Consider the following 21,239-nt stretch of genomic DNA (forward strand, 5'->3'; position numbering starts at 1 on the left):
AGCTCCGTATGCCACGGCAAACTGGCTGACACTGACGGCGGCGGTGCACAAATGCTGCGCAGCTAGCGCCATTCGACGGCCAACACCGCGGTTCCTGGTGTGCCCGCTGTGCCGTGCGTGTGATCATTGCTTGTACAGCCCTCTCGCAGTGTCCGGAGCAAGTATGGTGGGTCTGACACACCGGTGTCAATGTGTTCTTTTTTCCATTTCCAGGCGTGTATGTTTTGCCCAGATGCACGAATAACAATTAAAAAAAATCTTAAGCAACATTTTAAGGGAAGAAAAAAGAAAAGCAGGCCCAGTTAACCCCAATTTCCCCTACCACTTCATGCTTCATGTATAATAGTTCTACGGAGTGGTAATTTTTCTCTTACTGAGTGTTCTGTAGCTTTCGTTTTACAGGATGTTACTTCATATTGAGTAATTTGCCAAGTATTTTATTATAAATTTTCATTCTCAGTAAGTGTATAACACAGCCCACGCTTGTCCTCTTATACCAGGATCAGAATAACAGTGATTGATTGCTAGTTGTTTACGGACTGCTCCCATGATAGCAAGCAATCAGAGCATGAGTTTTTTTAGGGAATGTATGAAACTGTGTAATTGTTTAGGAAAGTGATCAGACTATTATGTAACTTCATTCAATGCAAACTCACTGTCAGTGCAGTACAATAATGGGGAACTGCGGAGCCGTACAGCTGTTACTACTGGAGCCACATTGCACTAGCATTTGTTATTCTGATCCGAGTTTTGTTCTAAGTTTACGTAATCTGTAGGTAGGCGTGGCTTTTGGTTTTTAAAATCACATAAGATTGCTGCAACTTCACTTCTAATCTTTTGCTGGTCTTTTCGCCAGAGTTATTAAATGTGTCCACAGAGCTTTTCTTCCCTTTATACTTGAGTTGTGCTCTTGAGTCCGAATTCTGGTTTCATGTAGCTTTCGACAGTCGTGTATCCTGTGCAAGCCTCTTTATCTCAGCAGAACTGTTTTTGTTGTGTTGTTCGGTCCAAAGACTGCTTTGATGCAGCTCCCCATGATACTCTAGCTTTGTGCAAGCCTCTTCGTCTCCGATTAACTTCTGCAACCTACATCGTTCTGAATCTACGTATAGCGCATTCGTCTCTCTGTCTCCCTTTACGATTTTTACCCTCCACGCTTCCCTCCAATACTAAATTGGTGATCCCTTGATGTCTCAGAATATGGTATCTTCTTCTAGTTACGTTGTGCCACACTTCTTTTGTCGCCATTTCTGTTCATTGCCTTCACGTTAGTTACGTGAACTACCAGTGTAATCCTCAGCATTCTTCTGTAGCACAAAATTTCCAAAGCTTCTACTTTCTTCTTGTTTAAACTATTTATCGCCCACGTTTCACTTGCATACATGACTACACAGAGCTACTGCAAATTGAAACAGTTTCTGCAGACAACACCAAATCTGCCTCTTCAACTCCTTAATTCTGTCCATTACTAAGATAATTACTTAGAATAATATATTGTGAAATAACATGTGTTCATTGGATTCTCTTGTGTTTGGTACCAAGGAAAAAAAAGAACAGTAATAGGGCGATGTTTTCCATCCCGTGACCTATTCTGCATGTTAACGTCAGGAAGGCACCCGTTTTCAAAAGAACAGGTTACTATTAAGCCAAGCTTTTCTAACCTTCTGACTGATTATATAGTAAAATTAGACAGTTTTCTCACAAATATACACACACTGGAAATGAAATGAAATGTCGTGTGACGAGGGCCTCCCGTCGGGTAGACCGGTCACCTGGTGCAAGTCTTTCGATTTGACGCCACTTCGGCGACTTGCGCGTCGAGCACTCAAAATGACGGCATTAGTTTGACGCTGGACACCAATGGCGTTACACTATGCGGTCAAAAGTATCCGGACACCCTCAAAAACATAAGTTTTAAACATACGTATCTCATATTAGGTGCATTGTGCTGCCACCTACTGCCAGGTACTCCATATCAGCGACCTCAGTAGTCATTAGACATAAATAATGGGGCGCACCGCGGAACTCACGGACTTCGAACGTGGTCAAGTAATTGGGTGTTACTTGTGTCATACGTCTGTATGCGAGATTTTCACGCTCCTAAACATCCCTAGGTCCACTGTTTGCGATGCGATAGTCAAGTGGAAACGTGAAGGGACACGTACAGCACAAAAGCGTACAGGCCGACCTCGTATGTTGACTGACAGAGACCACCGACAGTTGAAGAGAATCATAATGTGTAACAGGCAGACATCTGTCCAGACTATCACACAGGAATTCCAAACTGCATCAGGAGTCACTGCAAGTACTATCACAGTTACGCGGGAGGTGAGAAAACTAGCATTTCATGGTCGAGCGGCTGCCCATAAGCGACACATCACGTCGGTAAATGCCAAACGACGCCTCGCTTGGTATAAGGCGCGTAAACATTGGACGATTGAACAGTGTAAAAACGTTGTGTGGAGTGACGAATCACGGTACACAATGTTGCGATCCGATGGCAGGGTGTGGGTATGGGGAATGCCCGGTGAACGTAATCTGCCAGCGTGTGTAGTGTCAACAGCAGAATTCGGAGGCGGTGGTTATTGTGTGGTCGTGTTTTTCATGGAGGGGGCTTACACCCCTTGTTGTTTTGCGTGGCACTATCACAGCATAGGCCCACATCGATGTTTGAAGCATCTCATTGCTTCCCACTGTTGAAGGGCAGTTCGGGAATGGCGATTGCATCTTTCAACACGATCGAGCACCTGTTCATAATGCGCGGCCTGTGGCGACAATAACGTCCCTGTAATGGACTGGCCTGCCCAGAGACCTGACTTTAATCCTACAGAACAGCTTTGGGATGCTTTGGAATGTCGACTTAGTGACAGGCCTCACCGACCTACATCGATACCTCTCCTCCCTGCAGCTCTCCGTGAAGAATGGGCTGCCATTCCCCAAGAAACCTTCCAGCACCTGACTGAACGTATGCCTGCAAGAGTGGAAACTGTGATGAAGGCTAAGGGTGGGTCAACACCATATTGAATTACAGCATTACCGATGGAGGGCGCCACGAACTTGTAAGTCATTTTCAGCCAGGTGTCTGCATACTTTTGATCACATAGGGTGTTTGAAAGTTTTAAGGTACTCGCGCATGAATATGTGCGCGCATCGTCTCGTGCAACAAATCAGACAGAGTTCAGAAGACTCAACCGAATATTTTGTCAGGACGCGAAAGTGTGATTTAGTCTATTCCGTGTAACATTGTATCATCTGGGAGATGATGTTTGTTGTGGTCTTCAGACCTGAGACTTGTTTGATGCAGCTCTCCATGCTACTCTATCCTGTGCAAGCTTCTTCATATCCCAGTACATACTGCAACCTACATCCTTCTGAATCTGCTTAGTGTATTCATCTCTTGGTCTCCCTCTACGATTTTTACCCTCCACGCTGCCCTCCAATACTAAATTGGTGATCCCTTGATGCCTCAGAACATGTCCTACCAACCGATCCCTTCTTCTAGTCAAGTTGTGCCACAAACTCCTCCCCAATTCTATTAAATACCTCATCATTAGTTATGTGGTCTACCCATGTAATCTTCAGCATTCTTCCGTAGCACCGCATTTCGAAACCTTCTATTCTCTTCTTGTCTAAACTATTTATTGTCCATGTTTCACTTCCATACATGGCTACACTCCATACAAATACTTTCAGAAACGACTTTCTGACACTTAAATCTATACTCAATGTTAACAAATTTCTCTTCTTTGTAAACGCTTTCCTTGCCATTGCCAGTCTACATTTTATATCCTCTCTACTTCGACCATCATCAGTTATTTTGCTCCCTCAGCATCACCAGACTTAATTAGATTACATTCCATTATCCTCGTTTTGCTTTTGTTGATGTGCATCTTATACCATCCTTTCAAGACACTGTCCATTCCGTTCAACTGCTCTTCCAAGTCCCTTGCTGTCTCTGACAGAATGAAAATGTCATCGGCGAACCTCAAAGTTTTTATTTTTTTTTCCATGGATTTTAATACTTTCTCCGAACTTTTCTTTTGTTTCCTTTACTGCTTGCTCAATATACAGATTGAATACCATCGGGGAGAGGCTACAACCCTGTCTCACTCCTTTCCCAACCACTGCCTCCCTTTCCTGTCACCTGACTCTTACAACTGTCATCTGGTTTCTGTACAGATTGTAAATAGCCTTTCGCTCCCTGTATTTTATCCCTGCCACCTTTAGAATTTGGAAGGAAGTATTCCAGTCAACATTGTCAAAAGCTTTCTCTAAATTTACAAATGATAAAAACGTAGGTTTTCCTTTCCTTAATCTTTCTTCTAAGATAAGTCGTAAGGTCAGTATTGCCTTACGTGTTCCAGTATTTCTACGGAATCCAAACTGATCTTCCCTGAGGTCGGCTTCTACCAGTTTTTCCATTCGTCTGTAAAGAATTCACGTTAGTATTTTGCAGCTGTGACTTATTAAACTGATTGTTCGGTAATTTTCACATCTGTCAACACCTGCTTTCTTTGGGATTGGAATTATTATATTCTTCTTGAAGTCTGAGGGAATTTCGCCTGTCTCGTACATCTTGCTCACCAGATGGTATAGTTTTGTCAGGACTGGCTCTACCAAGGCTGTCAGTAGTTCTAATGGAATGTTGTCTACTCCCGGGCCCTTGTTTCAACTTAGGTCTTTCAGTGCTCTGTCAAACTCCTCACGCAGTATCATATCTCCCATTTCATCTTCATCTACCTCCTCTTCCATTATCATAATATTGTCCTCAAGAACATAGCCCTTGTATAGACCCTCTATATACTCCTTCCACCTTTCTGCTGTCCCTTCTTTGCTTAGAACTGGGTTTCCATCTGAGCTCTTGATGTTCATACAAGTGGTTCTCTTATCTCCAAAGGTCTCTTTAATTTTCCTGTAGGCAGTATCTATCTTACCCCTAGTGAGATAAGCCTCTACATCCTTAAATTTGTCCTTTAGCCATCCCTGCTTAGCCGTTTTGCACTTCCTGTTGATCTCATTTTTGAGACGTTTGTATTTCTTTTTGCCTGCTTCACCTACTGAATTTTTGTATTTTCTCCTTTCGTCAATTAAAATCAATATTTCTTCTGTTACCCAAGGATTTCTACTAGCCCTCGTCTTTTTACCTACTTGATACTCTGCTGCCTTCACTACTTCATCCCTCAAAGCTACCCATTCTTCTTCTACTGTATTTCTTTCCCCCATTCCTGTCAATTGTTCTCTTATGCTCTCCCTGAAACTCTGTACAACCTCTGGTTCTTTAAATTTATCCAGGTCCCATCTCCTTAAATTCCCACCTTTTTGCAGTTTCTTCAGTTTTAATCTACAGTTCATAACCAATAGATTGTGGTCAGAGTCCACATCTGCCCCTGGAAATGTCGTACAACTTAAAACCTGGTTCCTAAATCTCTGTCTTACCATTATATAGTCTGTCTGAAATCTGTCAGTATCTCCAGGCTTCTTCCATGTATACAGCCTTCTTTTATGATTCTTGAACCAAGTGTTAGCTATGATTAAGTTGTGCTCTGTGCAAAATTCTACCAGGCGGCTTCCTCTTTCATTTCTTAGCACCAATCCATATTCACATACTACGTTTCCTTCTCTCCCTTTTCCTACTGTCTAATTCCAGTCACCCATGACTATTAAATTTTCGTCTCCCTTGACTACCTTAATAATTTCTTTTATCTCATCATACATTTCATTAATTTCATCATCTGCAGAGCTAGTTGGCATATAAACTTGTACTACTGTAGTAGATTTGGGCTTCGTATCTATCTTGGCCACAATATTCACTATGCTGTTTGTAGTAGCTTACCCGCACTCCTATTTTTTTCATTCATTATTAAACCTACTCCTGCATTACCCCTATTTGATTTTGTATTGATAACCCTGTATTCACCTGACCAAAAGTCTTGTTCCTCCTGCCACCGAACTTCACTAATTCCCACTATATCTAACTTTAACCTATGCATTTCCCTTTTTAAATTTTCTAACCTACTTGCCCAATTAAGGGATCTGACATTCCACGCTCCGATCGGTAGAACGCCAGTTTTCTTTCTCCTGATAACGACATCCTCATGAGTAGTCCCCGCCCTGAGATCCGAATGGGGGACTATTTTACCTCTGGAATATTTTACCCAAGAGGACGCCATCATCATTTAATCATACGGTAAAGCTGCATGCCCTCGGGAAAAATTACGGCTGTAATTTCCCCTTGCTTTCAGCCGTTCGCAGTACCAGCACAGCAAGGCCGTTTTGGTTAGTGTTACAAGGCCATATCAGTCAATGATGCAGACTGTTGCCCCTGCAACTACTGAAAAGGCTGCTGTCCCTCTTCAGGAACCACATGTTTGTCTGGCCTCTCAACAGATACCTCTCCGTTGTGGTTGCACCTACGGTACGGCTATCTGTATTGTTGAGGCACGCAAGGCTCCCCATCAACGGCAAGGTCCATGGTTCATTGGGGGGGGGGGGGGGATAGCAGACACACAATACTTTGAAGAATAGATTTTGGGAAAGTTGCGGAAAAAGTGGAACGGCAATCTGTTGGGGATAAGAAATAAAAACTCCAGTGACGTTCCGGACATGTAGTAGTGTCATTGGTGGACTATGCTTAACAGTTAAAACACTTAATTTGCAGGGAATTCTTACTATACAAGATCCTCGTTTATCCAGACCAGGGGGTTACCGAAAAAGTGAAGATCTGGAAATGTTCTACTAAATTCAAAAACTTAAGTATGTATTAAAATATTCAAGCCTTTTATTTTGTCTCTGACAAGCAATCAGTTCAATAACTCCAGTAGCAGGATACAAAGAATATTATTCTTTTGATATGGCAGAGGGACATAAACAATTTCCATTGATGCAGTGTACTGTTTGTGAACAGTGCTCATCTCCACAGGTCTGTACATACACCTGTTGCTGACACACACTACAGTGAGGAAACTCTGCATACAGCATATTTGGCAGTTGTAAATATAGCATTTGTGGGCTACTCTTGACATATTTTGCGGGGGATGTTAGTATGCCAGGCATCTCTGGGTCGGGGGGGGGGGGGGGGGGGGGGGACTCGTCCATAGAGAAATGAAAATATACAGGACACTGTTATAAGAACTCAAAGCAGTACAAAATTTAGCATATACTTCAGTGCAAGATGATTTTAATAGTTTCTACAAAGAAATTCATTCTCGATGTGGTAGAAAATTCGAAAAGATTCTTCTCATGTGTAAAGCATACCAACATCATGACACTATCAATAACTTCACTGCATGGCAGCAGTGATAATTTTACCAATGACAATGTCACTGAAGCAAAGTTACTAGACACACACAATTTAAATTGGAACCATGCACTGAAAATGTTGTGAGAAAGGCAAACCACAGAGTGTATTTCGTAGGTAGAACACTTCTCAGGTGCAACACGTCTACTAGAGAGACGGCCTACACTACATTTACCTGTACTCTTCTAGAGTTTTGCTGCGTGGTATGGATCCTTATCATATAGAATTAACAGAGTACATCAAAAAAGGTCTAAGATGGCCTTCTTGCTTCGTGTTGTCGTAAGAGAGTAACAGATATGATACCCCAGTTGGGTGGCAGTGTTTAAAACAATGGACTTTTTCATTGCGGCATGATCTTTTCATGAAATTTAATCACAGACTTTCTTCTCTGAAATCGAAAATGCTAGAAAAATAGTCTGCAATTGGTTTGATGAAGTCTCTGACCAGGCACTTAAGTGTGAATTATAGAATAGCCATGTAGAAGTAATCTGTATGTACAGTGTGCATCCCAAAGAAAATGAGATAAGACCTCTAATGTCTTGTCAGATTGGATCAGCAACACAAAGTGTTCACTTAAGATGCAGTCTTCAGCATGTTATATTGTACAGGTATTTAGAGGTAATGCTGAGAAGCAGTACAAGATATGAATACCCAAAAGCAGTTGGGGAACAGGGTGGGTTTGGGAATGTTCTGTGTAGCTGTAAAGAAAACTGCATACAAAACACTTGTGTGACCAGTTCTAGGTTATGCCATAGTTATCGGAATTACATGGCAGTATGCTGTAACTTTTGGTTGCTGCTGTATTATGAAGAGAGACCAGAATACATGCTTATGGTGCTGCCATAACACTTGTACATTTTCACATGATGAGGCTTGGATGTCAACTGGAATAACCAAATTATTTGACCTCTATTTTAGATGATAAATAGGTCAGTGTCCAGTGCCTTTCAAACAACTTGAGAAACATAGAACTTTATCTCAAGAATCTTAAAAAGTCGTTTATTGTCTTTCTTAATTGTTTTTTGATATATAGAATTTGAATATTTCATTGTTCGTCCCTTTGTATTAGACTTGTACTGTAACTTCATGAAAATATGAAGGAGACATTACATCAGTATATAATCTGACGAACACTATAAAAACTTAGCTATTGTGAATTTTCTGTTTGCCGTATTTGCTGTGCAGTTCAGTAACTAGCCATTCGTATTATTTCACGACGTGTTAAATTGTAACCTAGAGTGGTGCCTGTTCCACTGCAAGAACCCTCCACTCATGCTAAGCCTCCATAAATGTCCCAGATTAACCGGTGAGTCTGTAGATGGTGATACAAGAGGTATATAGAGTAGCTGGCCACTCTTTCCCTCCCAAGTTTCGCGATAATTGAGCCGTTCAGTCTTCAATTGACTTAGAGAGCTGCTGCCTAGAAGTTCTTCCTACCCGTTATGCGGAGACGCTCTTTTAGTTCTTATTTCCTCTTGCAGAGCTGTCGGGTTCTGAAAGTGCGATACTACTGTCTATGTTTTATGTAATGAAGTGGGGAAAAGGTATAGCTTTTTTTCCGAATAATTTTTTTGGGGTGCCATTATGGTGCATTTATTTAGGAAACACCGTAAAATCAACCTCACAGTGATTATGAGCTAACTATTAACGGTTTATGAGAACATTGTCTACTGCATGACAAGATCAAAAGGCATCCTATTGACAGACTTCAGACTATGGCACACAGTCTGTAACTTGAGCATGTAGTTTGTATAGTTCTTATAAGATCGTACATCTTCGACTGTGCAAAAATTATTCATTCGTTTATTAAATCAACGTTTCCTGGCATTGTAAAATTACTGAAAGGTAGTAATTATGACCCATAGACTCCTACTAATGACTAAGTAGCAAAAGGCAACTTATGTTGGCAAATACTTATTAACAACAAATTACTTGATTCACGCCAGCATAAATGTTCTTTCCCTACTTATCTCTTTACTGTCGCTACAAGCGGTTTCTGCTTCTGCAGCACATTCCACTGGCGCTGAAAGCACCAGATGGCTAACTGTCACTGCTAGCCAGTATGGGAACCTACCACTCACTCCTTACTCCATAGGTACTGCAGCGCTTCACATGTGTGAAACAGCAAAACTGGAAAGAAAGTGAAATGCACTCTTACCTGCAAATAAGGGGTACCTTATACTATGATGATTGAGCTTGTGGACTAAATTAGAGTTTGAGAATACTTAAGTGTAAATAGTTAATTTGCATGTCACACAGAGCTTTTAATAATTTATAGTATACAAACTGTGTTCCATCTAGATTAAGACTGATGTAAGGTAAGAATTCTTAATGTTTTCTTTCTTTCCAGAATACAAACGTGCCCGTGCTGAACTAAAGAAGCGATCAACAGATACTCTGCGATTGCAAAAGAAAGCTCGAAAGGGTAAGAATGGTGAATTGCAGCGCAGGGTAGAGAGCTGCTTGCAAGACGTGAATGAACGCCGGCAACTTTTGGAGGAAACGGAAAAGAAGGCAGTGCGTGAGGCACTTGTAGAAGAACGCAGCAGATACTGTCTGTTGGTTGCTTTCTTGAAACCGGTTGTGGTGAGTTTAAAGTGAAAATATAAAGCAAAAGCAAATTAACTACTGAATAGATGAAAACATGTTATTGTAGAACAGACATTGATTTCTTAGAAAAAAATATATTTTGTGACTCGCAACCCAATGTTGAAACTAAGTGTTGGTTAATCATTTTAACCAAATTGAAAGCAGAAGACGATCATAATATTTATCATTGCACAGGATGAAGAAGTTGCCATGCTGTCGGAGCTGTCACATCTTCAAGAAGTTGTTGATCAAATTCAGAAACATACAGCTGACCCATACACACTACCACCTGCAAGTGAACAAGTGAGTAGCTGGCTCTATCCAAGTAAGGTATTATGGTTCTGCGCTAATCTACAGTAACGTTCAGTGGGATTGCTGTTAAAAGTTCAATCATCAAGTTTGAATGATCAAAATAACACCTCTTTAATTTTTTAACTGTAAATTTGAGATATCACTAACAGCTAAGCTGCTGAAGTTACCACCTTCTACTTGGTATCAGGGGGAATGTGGGTTCTTACTATTACAACTACTTGTCAATAAAAGAAATGTCAGTCACTTAAAATATTTATGTATAAAATAATGTATACATATATTTACATTCAGTTATTACTGAATGTTGGCAGCTGCTAAAATTAATTTATATCAATAGTTGTCCAAGAACCAATTTTTTTTTCCATTTGGGGATATAACAACTCTTCTATGAACATATTTCCTGTTTTTCAGGTGATTGCAGATCTAAAGGGCTCTGATAGCAACTGGTCATTCCAAACACCACCAAGCAGTCCCAGCTCTCTTGGGTCACGAAAATCGAGCATGTGTAGCATCAGCTCACTTAACAGTTCTTCCAGTGGCAGTAGCAAGTCACATCATTCTCCAAGTCACCATTACTGGCATCGGTCATTGTCTCAGGTATTGTGATAACTTTCTTATGCATTTTATACTTGATGAACTTTCAGACGGTGCATGTCATGCATACAGTGTTAATTTTTCTTCCTTGGAATGCATATAGGTTTACCTGCCTGCTTGTTTCAGTATTGTGTAACTGAATTTGTTGGTTTTACTTAGTTTACAGTTTTTGGATCTAAATATCATAGATTACACTTTAGCGACCCACTTAACTTTTTGCCTACAGAACAACTATTAGTATTTCTCTCTTTTTTTTTTTTTTTTGGTAAGTTACTGGTTTGGAAAGAGAGTAAATCTGTGTGTCCTAGTGTAATTTTTTGTTATCACAAGATCTGTAGGTATTGATCTTAGGTATCTGAACTTTGTTTGGAGCATGCGTATTAACATTATTAAATTGTGCAGTTCTTTGTATATCAGCTGATGCTTAAAACATTTTATATTTTCTTAACATATTTGTTTCTAATTTGCCATACTTTTTGCAACAGACTACTGTTTTCAATTAATTTCGGCTTCATACTGGTTTTTTATTTAGTGTTTTTTTTTAATTTTTTATTTTAAGTTTTCTTCTTTCTTTGATGTGATTGCATCTGATGTTTCTCTATGTAGCATCCCCTGCCTGCAAGCTTACCACGCATATCCAGTGTTTCTTCCCAGGATTCGGGCTTCACATCACAGGATACGCTGTTTGTGCGGCCACCGGCAGTACAGGTAGTTAGGAATTAAAGTTGTTTCCCTTAAAGTTTGCTGTTTGTGATTGTTCTGTGTGGTCATGCTCTGGTAGATCAGCATGTGCTGCTTGAAAATCAAAAGTTGTTCATAGCTATATTATGCTGTGCACTAATTTTCCAGCGTTACTAACAGTTCTAACAGTTACGTAACCCTTCTTGTGCCTTTCAGTACAGTGACTGTGATGCACTGCTAGACAAATTCTGGCTGAGTGCCACATGCTAATAATGATAGGTAGGTTTCTCAAAAGAAGATAAAGAGTATATTCAGCAGATATAAGATGGGCTGCTGACAAGCCTGCAGTTTCATAGAGTGTTTTAGCATTGGAGGCTTATACACTAAGAACATATGTAATTCCATGGAATAGGTGAAGCTGCCATTGTACCATCTCATGTATGATCAAGGTTGAGAGTGACAATGGAGTATTATTGCAGTATTTGCTGGAATAGAAACAAAAGCAATATACAATGCTCCTTTAAAATGCCTGGAACACATCATATAAAGGTTACACTTTTATCTATTTAAATGCTGGGACTTGCAGGTGGGTTATCTGTTGCACTAATATAGTGTTCAAATAACATCTATTAATTTTCTGTTTTTGTTTTGGGGGTGGGGGTGGATGTTAGTGGGTAGAGGAGTATTAGTGGAACTCTCAACTTTTCTGAGACATGAATAAGGACAAGGTGGAAAGCTCTCAGCCTGACATTGGAAAATTACTGTAAGTTAAAACACATTACATTCTTGGCAATTTCTTCTATGTCTTTCCAGTGAGTCTGAAGTGTGATTCTGTGCTAAGTGTATCTAAGAGTGCAATAATTTCTCCATTAGGCTCTAGATAACACATATGGTCAAAGCTTCATTTATAAGTGGGCTGTAAATCTGTTGAGCAGGCTGGAAACTGAATCAGTTTGTGCTTTGAGATCATTAAATTTTTGCACTGCAAATCCCTCTTGTGGTTAGTTGAATTGCCCTGATAAAGAGAGAAAAATATTTGTGCTTTGTAGTTGAAGCTTCTTCTAGCAGTTTTTTTTTCTTCCCCCAGTTAAACGAGCATATGTGGGTATAGTTTAAAAATCATTTACCTTTCGTGATGTAATCAAAAAGAGCAATTCTTATTGCAGCTAAGAAACTGCTGGCCATGATGATCCCAGAATAGTTGTTGGGGGGTAAGCTCTTTGGTGCCAGGCCATCAGATTCCATTCACTTTTGTTGACTACAATTTCAATTCTGTTTGGAAATGAACCTACGTCTCACCCATAGTACCAAATAAGTACACAAAATTATTCATATCATATTACTGCAATCCACACATTGCCGAGAAGTTTTTCACATTTGCTTTTACTCAGCATTCAACAAATGCAACATCCACATTATGCAAAGCATTTTTGTCCTTAAATCTTAGAGTTAAATTTAACTTACTTTCCTTTGACGAGGTGTCAGCTATATTGTATACCTTTAATAGATAAACATCCAATGCTATAATGTGCACTATCTGGATATTTCCATATATATGATTACAATATGAGGATATGGGAAATGAAGAGGCTTGCATAGGATAGAGTAGCATGGAGAGCTGCATCAAACCAGTCTCAGGACTGAAGACAACAACAACATGAGGATATTCTTCGTGTGGATTATCTTAAAAAGGCTATAATTAAATAAGACTAGCTATGTTTTGAACTATTGAAAATGAACAAAAACTTCTTAAAATTTCTGTAGATAATACAATGACCTAATCAAAGAATTGCTTGATGGCAGAGTAGTACAGTTTACAAATTTGAATGAAAAACACATCTTAGCTACTTCAGAAATAAGTATCCATGTACCAAATAGACACACAGAGAAAAATGTTCGGCAAGAAGAAAATAAAAAAAATCATTCACATTATTTGAGAAGTACCTACCAGGCTGAGAACTATTTGCCTTGCCCATGTGTTCTTAACCCTCACACAGTAACTACATTGAGTAGTAGTTGTAAACTTGTTCATGTTGACACATTCTTTGTCTGAATTGGTTTCCTTGTAGCAGAATATTATTGTTTTTGTTGCAGGTGTCAAATGCTTCTGAACAGAGCAGCAGTGGTAGTAACCCCAGTACACCATCAGCCCCTTTTGTGAGTGCCAGTTCAACCAGCACGCTTCCCACAACTACTTCAACCTGGCCAAATCTACAAGAGACTCTACAGTTTGAGCGTGCTGCCACAGCAATTATGAATGATCGTCCACATACAATTTCATCAGGTATACTTTGCCATTTGGTAGTTACTTAAAATGTATGTGGATATGTGAACCATATATTATTAATGGAAGGCCATAACTGATAGAACTTTGTATCGATATATAATATTGGTACGTGTGTGGATTTATCAATATATAATAGCAGTACATGTATGCTCAGCTTATGTTTGGCAATCAAAAGTTGTTAGCAGTGCCATTGTAGTTCATTGTGGATACTAACAGAATAGGGCATGTGGCTCATGTGGAAAATAAGTTATTTGAGTGTTTATGAATCATTATCATTCCTTGCTGTCTGTCAGGAAGAGTTACTGCCTCTCTCCATTTGTTCTAAACTCATATAAACTCTAAAGATAATGGTTTAAGATTATTTGTTTTACTTCAGCACAATGTGGATATCAGAATATCTTATCCTGAAGACATATGCATAAAATGTGCAGGAAGATGTCAAATGCAGCAACATGCACACTTATGATGCTGTAACTTGTTCTAACTTTGCTTTGGTATTACTCAACAGGAGTTCATATTTAACTTCAACATTAAATTGGGGAAGGATATAAGAGAACTATGAAAACTACAAAGCACAGAATTTCATGTGGTGTCCATGTTGTATTCACAAGGAAAGTACTGAGACAGAATTGCTGAAAATGGATAATAAGGAAGAGATTCAAATTCATCACCGGGCACTAAAGACATTGCTTTCTTGATGTAACCATCTGCATCTTTTGCACATGCCCCAGAATTTCTTTTTCTAAGATACTTCTGTTGAAGTTGTTACATTGAATTTCCTGCCCTCTTCACTTAATTTTTCTTCTGTGTATCATGTTAAGTAATCTCTCTTTCAAATGACAGGTAGTTAAAAAAGTCTCAAAAAATATATACAGTTAATTACAGGACTTTGCACATGGGTAATTAGTAGTTGTGTGCAAATGTAGGCTAAAGTGAAAAGAAGTCAAGCAATGAATTTGAAAAGGCCACAACAAACCATAATTCATAACATGACATTAAATAAGAAGTAAAAGGATTAAAATGGGAAGAAAACCTTCTTTCTGTTTAAGTACTTGTTAGTGTTGACTAGTCTTCATCTGGTGTCACTCACTCATTAAATGTTTCCTTGCTAACACAGCATTGTAAACTCTTAGTTATCTGACACCAGTGCTTGACATAGTGCCTTCTAAGATGACTGGATAAAATGAGCTTTTAGGATCATATCCTGTCTGTGAAATTTTACCTGACCTCAACCTCCTCCCTAAAAACACTCTAACCTTGTCTTTTCTTGTGCTGTATCAAAGTGTTTGTCCTTTCAGTGTACTTGGGGTTAATGTGATGGTATATTGATATTCTGTCACATTGAGAGTAGCAGATTTCTGTTTGAAAAAGTTGCTGGTGCCAATTTTGTTTGGAACAGTAACAAATCTAGAAACTTCACAGAATACACAAGTTATGAGAGAACTTAATCTGCTAAAAATAATAGTGGAAGAAAGAGTAAAAATACTGATACAGGAAGACATCTGAATAGGTTCTCTCTGCTAAGCAGCTCACTTTATTATGTATACAAATAACATACTATCAGTGAAAACAATGAGAGGAGGCAGCATAAACCAGTCATGGTAGGAAGTGGAATTTATGGAAACATTAAGTGGGGTTTACATGGTGTAATTTTACACTCTTCCCTACTGCAGAATGTGTTGATGTGTGGAGGAAACCGTTATATAAGCAAGAGTCATTACTTATAAATGTAAAACATCACAGAAGTTATTGAATGTTTTGGGTGTATGTGTAATGGCCTTCCGTGGGTCATCATCAGGTCTGCTTTTGAGAAACTGAGGGCAGCTACCATTCTGTGGTATATTTCATATAGGTGGAAGCTTACTTTCAGCCTTGATAAATATTCTTCAGTCATGTAAAATTTTACTTTTCATCACACACACACACACACACACACACACACACACACACACATATCCATCCACACGTATACAGACACAAGCAGACATATGCTTCCTCCACAGGGAATGTTTCCCTCTATTATATGCGCACGTGTGTCCCTTTTGTCTTTTTTCTCAATTCTGAAACTTGCACATTTTCTCTTTTGCATTTCTGATCAACTACTTTCAAATTTACTTTTCCCTAATAATAATAATAATAATAATAATAATACTCAATACGCTTACACGATCATAATGCCACAAATATAGAATACATCACATACATTCAGCAACAGAAAGATTCACATTAAGCAGAAAGGAGGGAGAAAGGGGATTTATTGACATAAAAACCTACATTATGGACAGGTTGTCAATTTAAGAAAATTCTTTATAGAACGAGCAGAACCTGCAAAATACACAAACCGATCGCTCATATAAATACATCGGGTACACCACTGCAATTTCATAACCACTTCTACAACCCTTTAGATCACATAACATCAACAGATATGAAGAAAGTAAATTGGAAAAAGAAAACACTACATGGCAAGCACCCGTATCATCTAACACAGTCACACGTCGATCAAGACGCATCCAACACATGGCTAAGAAAAGGCAATATATACAGTGAGACGAAAGGATTCACGATTGCAATACAGGATCAAACAATAAACTCCAGATATTACAGCAAGCATATTATTAAAGATCCCAATACCACAACAGTTAAATGCAGACTTTGCAAACAACAAATGGGAACAGTAGATCACATCACAAGCAGATGTACAATACTAGCAAATACAGAATACCGCAGAAGACATGACAATGTAGCAAAAATAATACATCAACAGCTTGCCTTACAACATAAACTTATAAAACAACACATTCCCACATAAAAGTATGCACCACAAAATGTCCTGGAGGATGATGAATACAAATTATACTGGAACAGAACCATTACAACAGATAAAACACCACCACATAACAAACCTGACATCATACTCACCAATAAAAAGAAGAAATTAACACAACTAATCGAAATATCCATATCCAATACAACAAATATACAAAAGAAAACGGGAGAAAAAATTGAAAAATACATCCAACTGGCTGAGGAAGTCAAGGACATGTGGCATCAGGATAAAGTTGACATTATACCAATTATACTATAAACTACAGGAGTCATACCACACAATATCCACCAGTACATCAATGCAATACAGCTACATCCAAACTTATATATACAGCTACAGAAATCTGTAATTATTGATACATGTTCAATTACCCGAAAGCTCCTAAATGCAATATAACATATACCGTACAGTTAAAAGGAAGTCACACTTGATCAAGGTCCGCGTCACTTTCCATTTTTGACCAGCCATAAAACCTGAGAAAATAAAGAAATAATAATAATACCCAACACGAAAATTTTGCTGTGGTCATACAGTGCAATGGCACAAAAGGCCCATACAAAGTTCATTGGTGAAGAACTGCAACAATCTGCTTCCCCCCCCCCCCCCCCAGTCCCAGTACCATGTAGTAGTCACTTTTAATGGGGAGGCTCCTGCACACAGGCAGTCAGCAGGCACCTTTGTGGTGCAGCATCTGCTGTGCCTGTGCCTGTAACCTCAGCAGCTAGCACTGGCTGAAACCCACTGCCTAGTTTTTGGGTAAGCAGATTAAAATAGCAAATGGTATTACAACATGAATGTAATATTTAAGAAACTACTAGGAAGGGGGTGAGTGGACTGTTTTGGATAAGCATACTTTATGCCAAATTATGCAGTTCACATTTTTTCTCCAGCCACTCATCATCTAGATGTATTTCAGTGATTATCAACAACACTGCAGGTTTTGTGTGGTGGAAATCAGAACTACCTGGCAATCATAAAGGATCATAAGGATTGTATAGTAGAAAGCTGATAGTGAGGCCCAAGTTTTCTTGCTGGGATCATTAGCCCAGTCAACGAAGACCAAAAAAGATCAAATACGGTGGAAAAATAGTGGTTGAAAATTTTTGTACAGTGGTAGGAAGGAGTATCGTGAACAGTATACTAAAAATCTTGGCTGGTGGGGTGTGAGCATTGGCGTGTGGGGGTGTTTGAAGATCACTTTTTTTTTTTAACTGGAAAATTGTTGTATGTAGTGAAAATATTTCCCAGAACAAAAGTGAACTACATGAAACTTCTTACAATACAAAAAAGAAATACGGCTATAAGTTTCTGCATTGCAGGATGTGGAAAAATTGCATATAATTAAAAAATAGTGTGTTGATGATGAGGGGAAGGTAGGTAGCTAGATTGTGGTCATGTACTGCACTCCTTCATAAGTCTGCGAACTGAAGATGGAGGAAGTGATTCCACGTATGTGCCTGACAGTGTGAGAAGCAACTACATGGTGTTTCGCAATGTTAAACCGATCCTCTGCAGCCTCCTTATGAATCACTGGCAACACAGTGTGCAGACTTGCTTAGGGTGTTTATTTTCAACACAATGTGTTAACAGTACATGGAACCCAGATATGAGTGAGAAATAAAACTAACACAAGAGATGCAAATGGATGGAATCTATGTACAGCTCTAAACACTTTTTTACAGTGCTAAAGCACGTATGGCAGCTGTTACGTTCTTCTGGCAAAGGCAGCTTCCGCCATCAAGAGTACTGCTTACTTTTTGATTTGCAGACTGGATATAGCTTCCCAGCATTTCCTGTCTATTTCTTTTGTGTGAATATGCAAAATTAACTTCCTTGAACAAGTGTTTACGTAGTATCGATATTTCCAGTTTATTAGATGAGTGCTCATTTGCTGCTGTTGTGTAAAAATGTTGAACAGTTGGCACTGTCAACTGCCTGTCTCACTGAAGAGCCTGTCCCAACTGTAATATAAGGGGTATCTAATGCATCTCGCCAGCCTCCGCTTTCCAAACATCTTAAGAGGCCAGGAAGATTAATCATAGATCTCCCTTTGTAACAAAAGCAGGTCACCTGCTTTTTTTTTATCTTCAGATATCTCCATGTAAGTCAAGCAATGCATTGTAGTAGATTCATGTTCTCGACTTAAATAGGGTCAGTCCCATTCCGTGAGATATATTCACATCTGTCTTGCAAGATATGCTGTAGATGCACAGTAAATGGCTCCACTCATTGCAGCCCATTCTAAAAGTGCCAGCAATTCCTGAATGTGAGAAATTTACACAATATACCAGTAACACAGTTTATGGTGAGGGAATTGCAATATCTTACTGATCAATCAATAATTGAACATAAAGTGACTACAACACAATTACATGTCTTAATAGCATGTTGTAGGCCACATTTATCAGTCCAATCCCGTTCCCAACAAAATTACAAATTATAAACTTCTCTGACATTGTTTATAGGAACTCATTTTACGCAGAAGCTCACATAATTTCTGCAAATAAGTATTCACTAAATAAGCTGAAAATAACTCCACTATATCTATACAGAAGCTCAGGGAACTTACTTTGTCTGCTCACATAAGAGAACTGGATAGGAAATGCTATGGAGTTTGAGTCTGTCTACAAAATCAAAAGTGAGCAGTGCTCATTCCTGGAAGAATGCTACAACTGGTGTACGGGATGATGGAGAATCAATTTTCTCTCCAGCTGTGTAGAATAGTGTGCAGAGATATATGTAGAGTCTGTCTGTATGTGTTTCTTGAATTACTAACTAATATCTATATTCAATTTAGTGTTAATGCACTTAGTGGAAAGTAAACATCCCCAGACAGGTCAGCACACTGTGTTGCCTGTGATCCATAAGACATGCTAAGGATTCTTGATATGATATTGTGAAAGACTCTGTAGCTGTTTCTTGTCATCTGTGGGGTAGGCATCACCTGATATATTCCCCTGCTTATCCCTTAATATGACTCAACTGCACTTCGATATAGCACACACATTTAATATTTGTGCTTAAACCACTTTGTTTAAAAGTAAAAATTTATTTTATACCATTAAAACACTATTTTTAAAATCTGCGACTTTCCCATCCCCCAACAATGCAGAAACTATTAGCCTTAGAGAAAAAAAGTTATTGGTACCTTTATTGTAGGAAAGTCAATGTAGTTTAATTTTTTTTGTATTGTAAAACATTTTTGCTAGGGCACACACACACACACACACACACACACACACACACACACACACACACACGCGACGCTGACCCCCTTTTTTTTTTTTTTAAGTGCATTATTCATAACACTTCCTCCTATCACTGTACATAAATTTGCAAGTACACGATTTTTCCTCATAATTTACTTTGTTGGCAGACTACATTAAGGATATAGAAAACTGTGTTATGTCAAGGTTTTGCTTCCGTACAGGGAACACAATTGCCTTTTTCAGCATACGAACGTGGTCATCAGAGACCGCCACTAACAGTATACACATTCCAAGCACCTGAAGCAAGCCACTCACAGCCAGTGAGTCCAGTTTCTGCATTGGGAGTGGCAGCTGCAACATCAACTACAGCAACAACAGATGATGGGTCTGTTCAGTTAAGACAGTCTGTTAACAAGGTATGTTATAGATTTTACACTAACTTAGGTCTCAGTTCATGGTATTCCACAATGTGACCACATTAAATGCTGCCTTACTTAAAGTGTAATGGTTATGGGGACCTGCAAGTTCATTAGATAAAGATTCATTTAAGCTCCTTGTGAATTTATACATCTTTTACCACAAATTTGGTTAGTGCTGCTTAATTTTTCTTTTGCAGGTATATAACGGTGAAAGTCCATAATTGTCAATTGAACACCACAACTGATAATAAATAGTTGAACTATACTTACATTTGTTCTAAGCCATTTCTGTATTGTGAGGATTTAGAGATTTCTCTGTGTATTTTATTTTAATAATATTTTGTGAATTTTACTTTAGTTAACTATTTATTTCATTACATTAATCAGTGTTTGTCAATATAATATATTGTGGATACATAAAAAAATTCTCTTCAAGTGGTGGCAGGAATAAACACACACAAAAGAAAGAGGAAATGTGGAAGCTTCTGGAGCCAGTAGCTCCTTCTGGTAGAAGGGTTGAAGGAAAAGGACTTGCGAGGTTTAGGAGATGGGAAGAGTTATGGAAAAGTCACTCAGAACCCCGGGTTGCAGGGAAAAATGCAAGTTGGAATACAAAAGATATAGAAAAATAAAAATAAGACAAAGAATAAAAATAAGATTGAGAAGAAAAAGAACAAGTACTGAAAAGAAAGGTCAATACTTCAGAAATTAACTTACTTTAGGCTACATGTGTGGTGAGGACAAAGCACATATTGTTAAGCCGGTACCCACATGCATAGTTGTAAGAAACTCATCAGGTGGGAGAAACCAGACGGCACATGGGGTGAAACAGGCACTGAGGTCACGACTGTCATCTCGCAGAGCACCAACATCATTTATTTCATTCTCATAACTCACCTGTCTTGAATTTATGTTAATTTGTGTGGTCTCAGCCTTCCTTTTAAAATAGTGACTACCCCTTTTGTTCACTCCCTTTTATTTTTTAAGTTGTCAGGTTTTTAATCTTGACTGGTGCAGGCAC

At 38.9% G+C, this 21,239-nt stretch overlaps 1 protein-coding gene across 1 annotated transcript in view; it reads left to right on the plus strand.

Annotated features, from left to right (window-relative positions):
• The window catches only part of LOC126190885 (protein MTSS 2), a 379,404-nt gene that overhangs the window by 322,112 nt on the left and 36,053 nt on the right, over positions 1–21,239 (plus strand). The window contains exons 6-11 of the mRNA XM_049931492.1: positions 9,648–9,883; positions 10,082–10,189; positions 10,610–10,795; positions 11,399–11,500; positions 13,568–13,757; positions 20,043–20,188. Coding sequence (XP_049787449.1) covers positions 9,648–9,883; positions 10,082–10,189; positions 10,610–10,795; positions 11,399–11,500; positions 13,568–13,757; positions 20,043–20,188 — 968 coding nt within the window. The remainder of the gene's footprint in view (positions 1–9,647; positions 9,884–10,081; positions 10,190–10,609; positions 10,796–11,398; positions 11,501–13,567; positions 13,758–20,042; positions 20,189–21,239) is intronic.

This window comes from Schistocerca cancellata, chromosome 6 (assembly GCF_023864275.1).
Source record: "Schistocerca cancellata isolate TAMUIC-IGC-003103 chromosome 6, iqSchCanc2.1, whole genome shotgun sequence".
Lineage (NCBI taxonomy): Eukaryota > Metazoa > Arthropoda > Insecta > Orthoptera > Acrididae > Schistocerca > Schistocerca cancellata.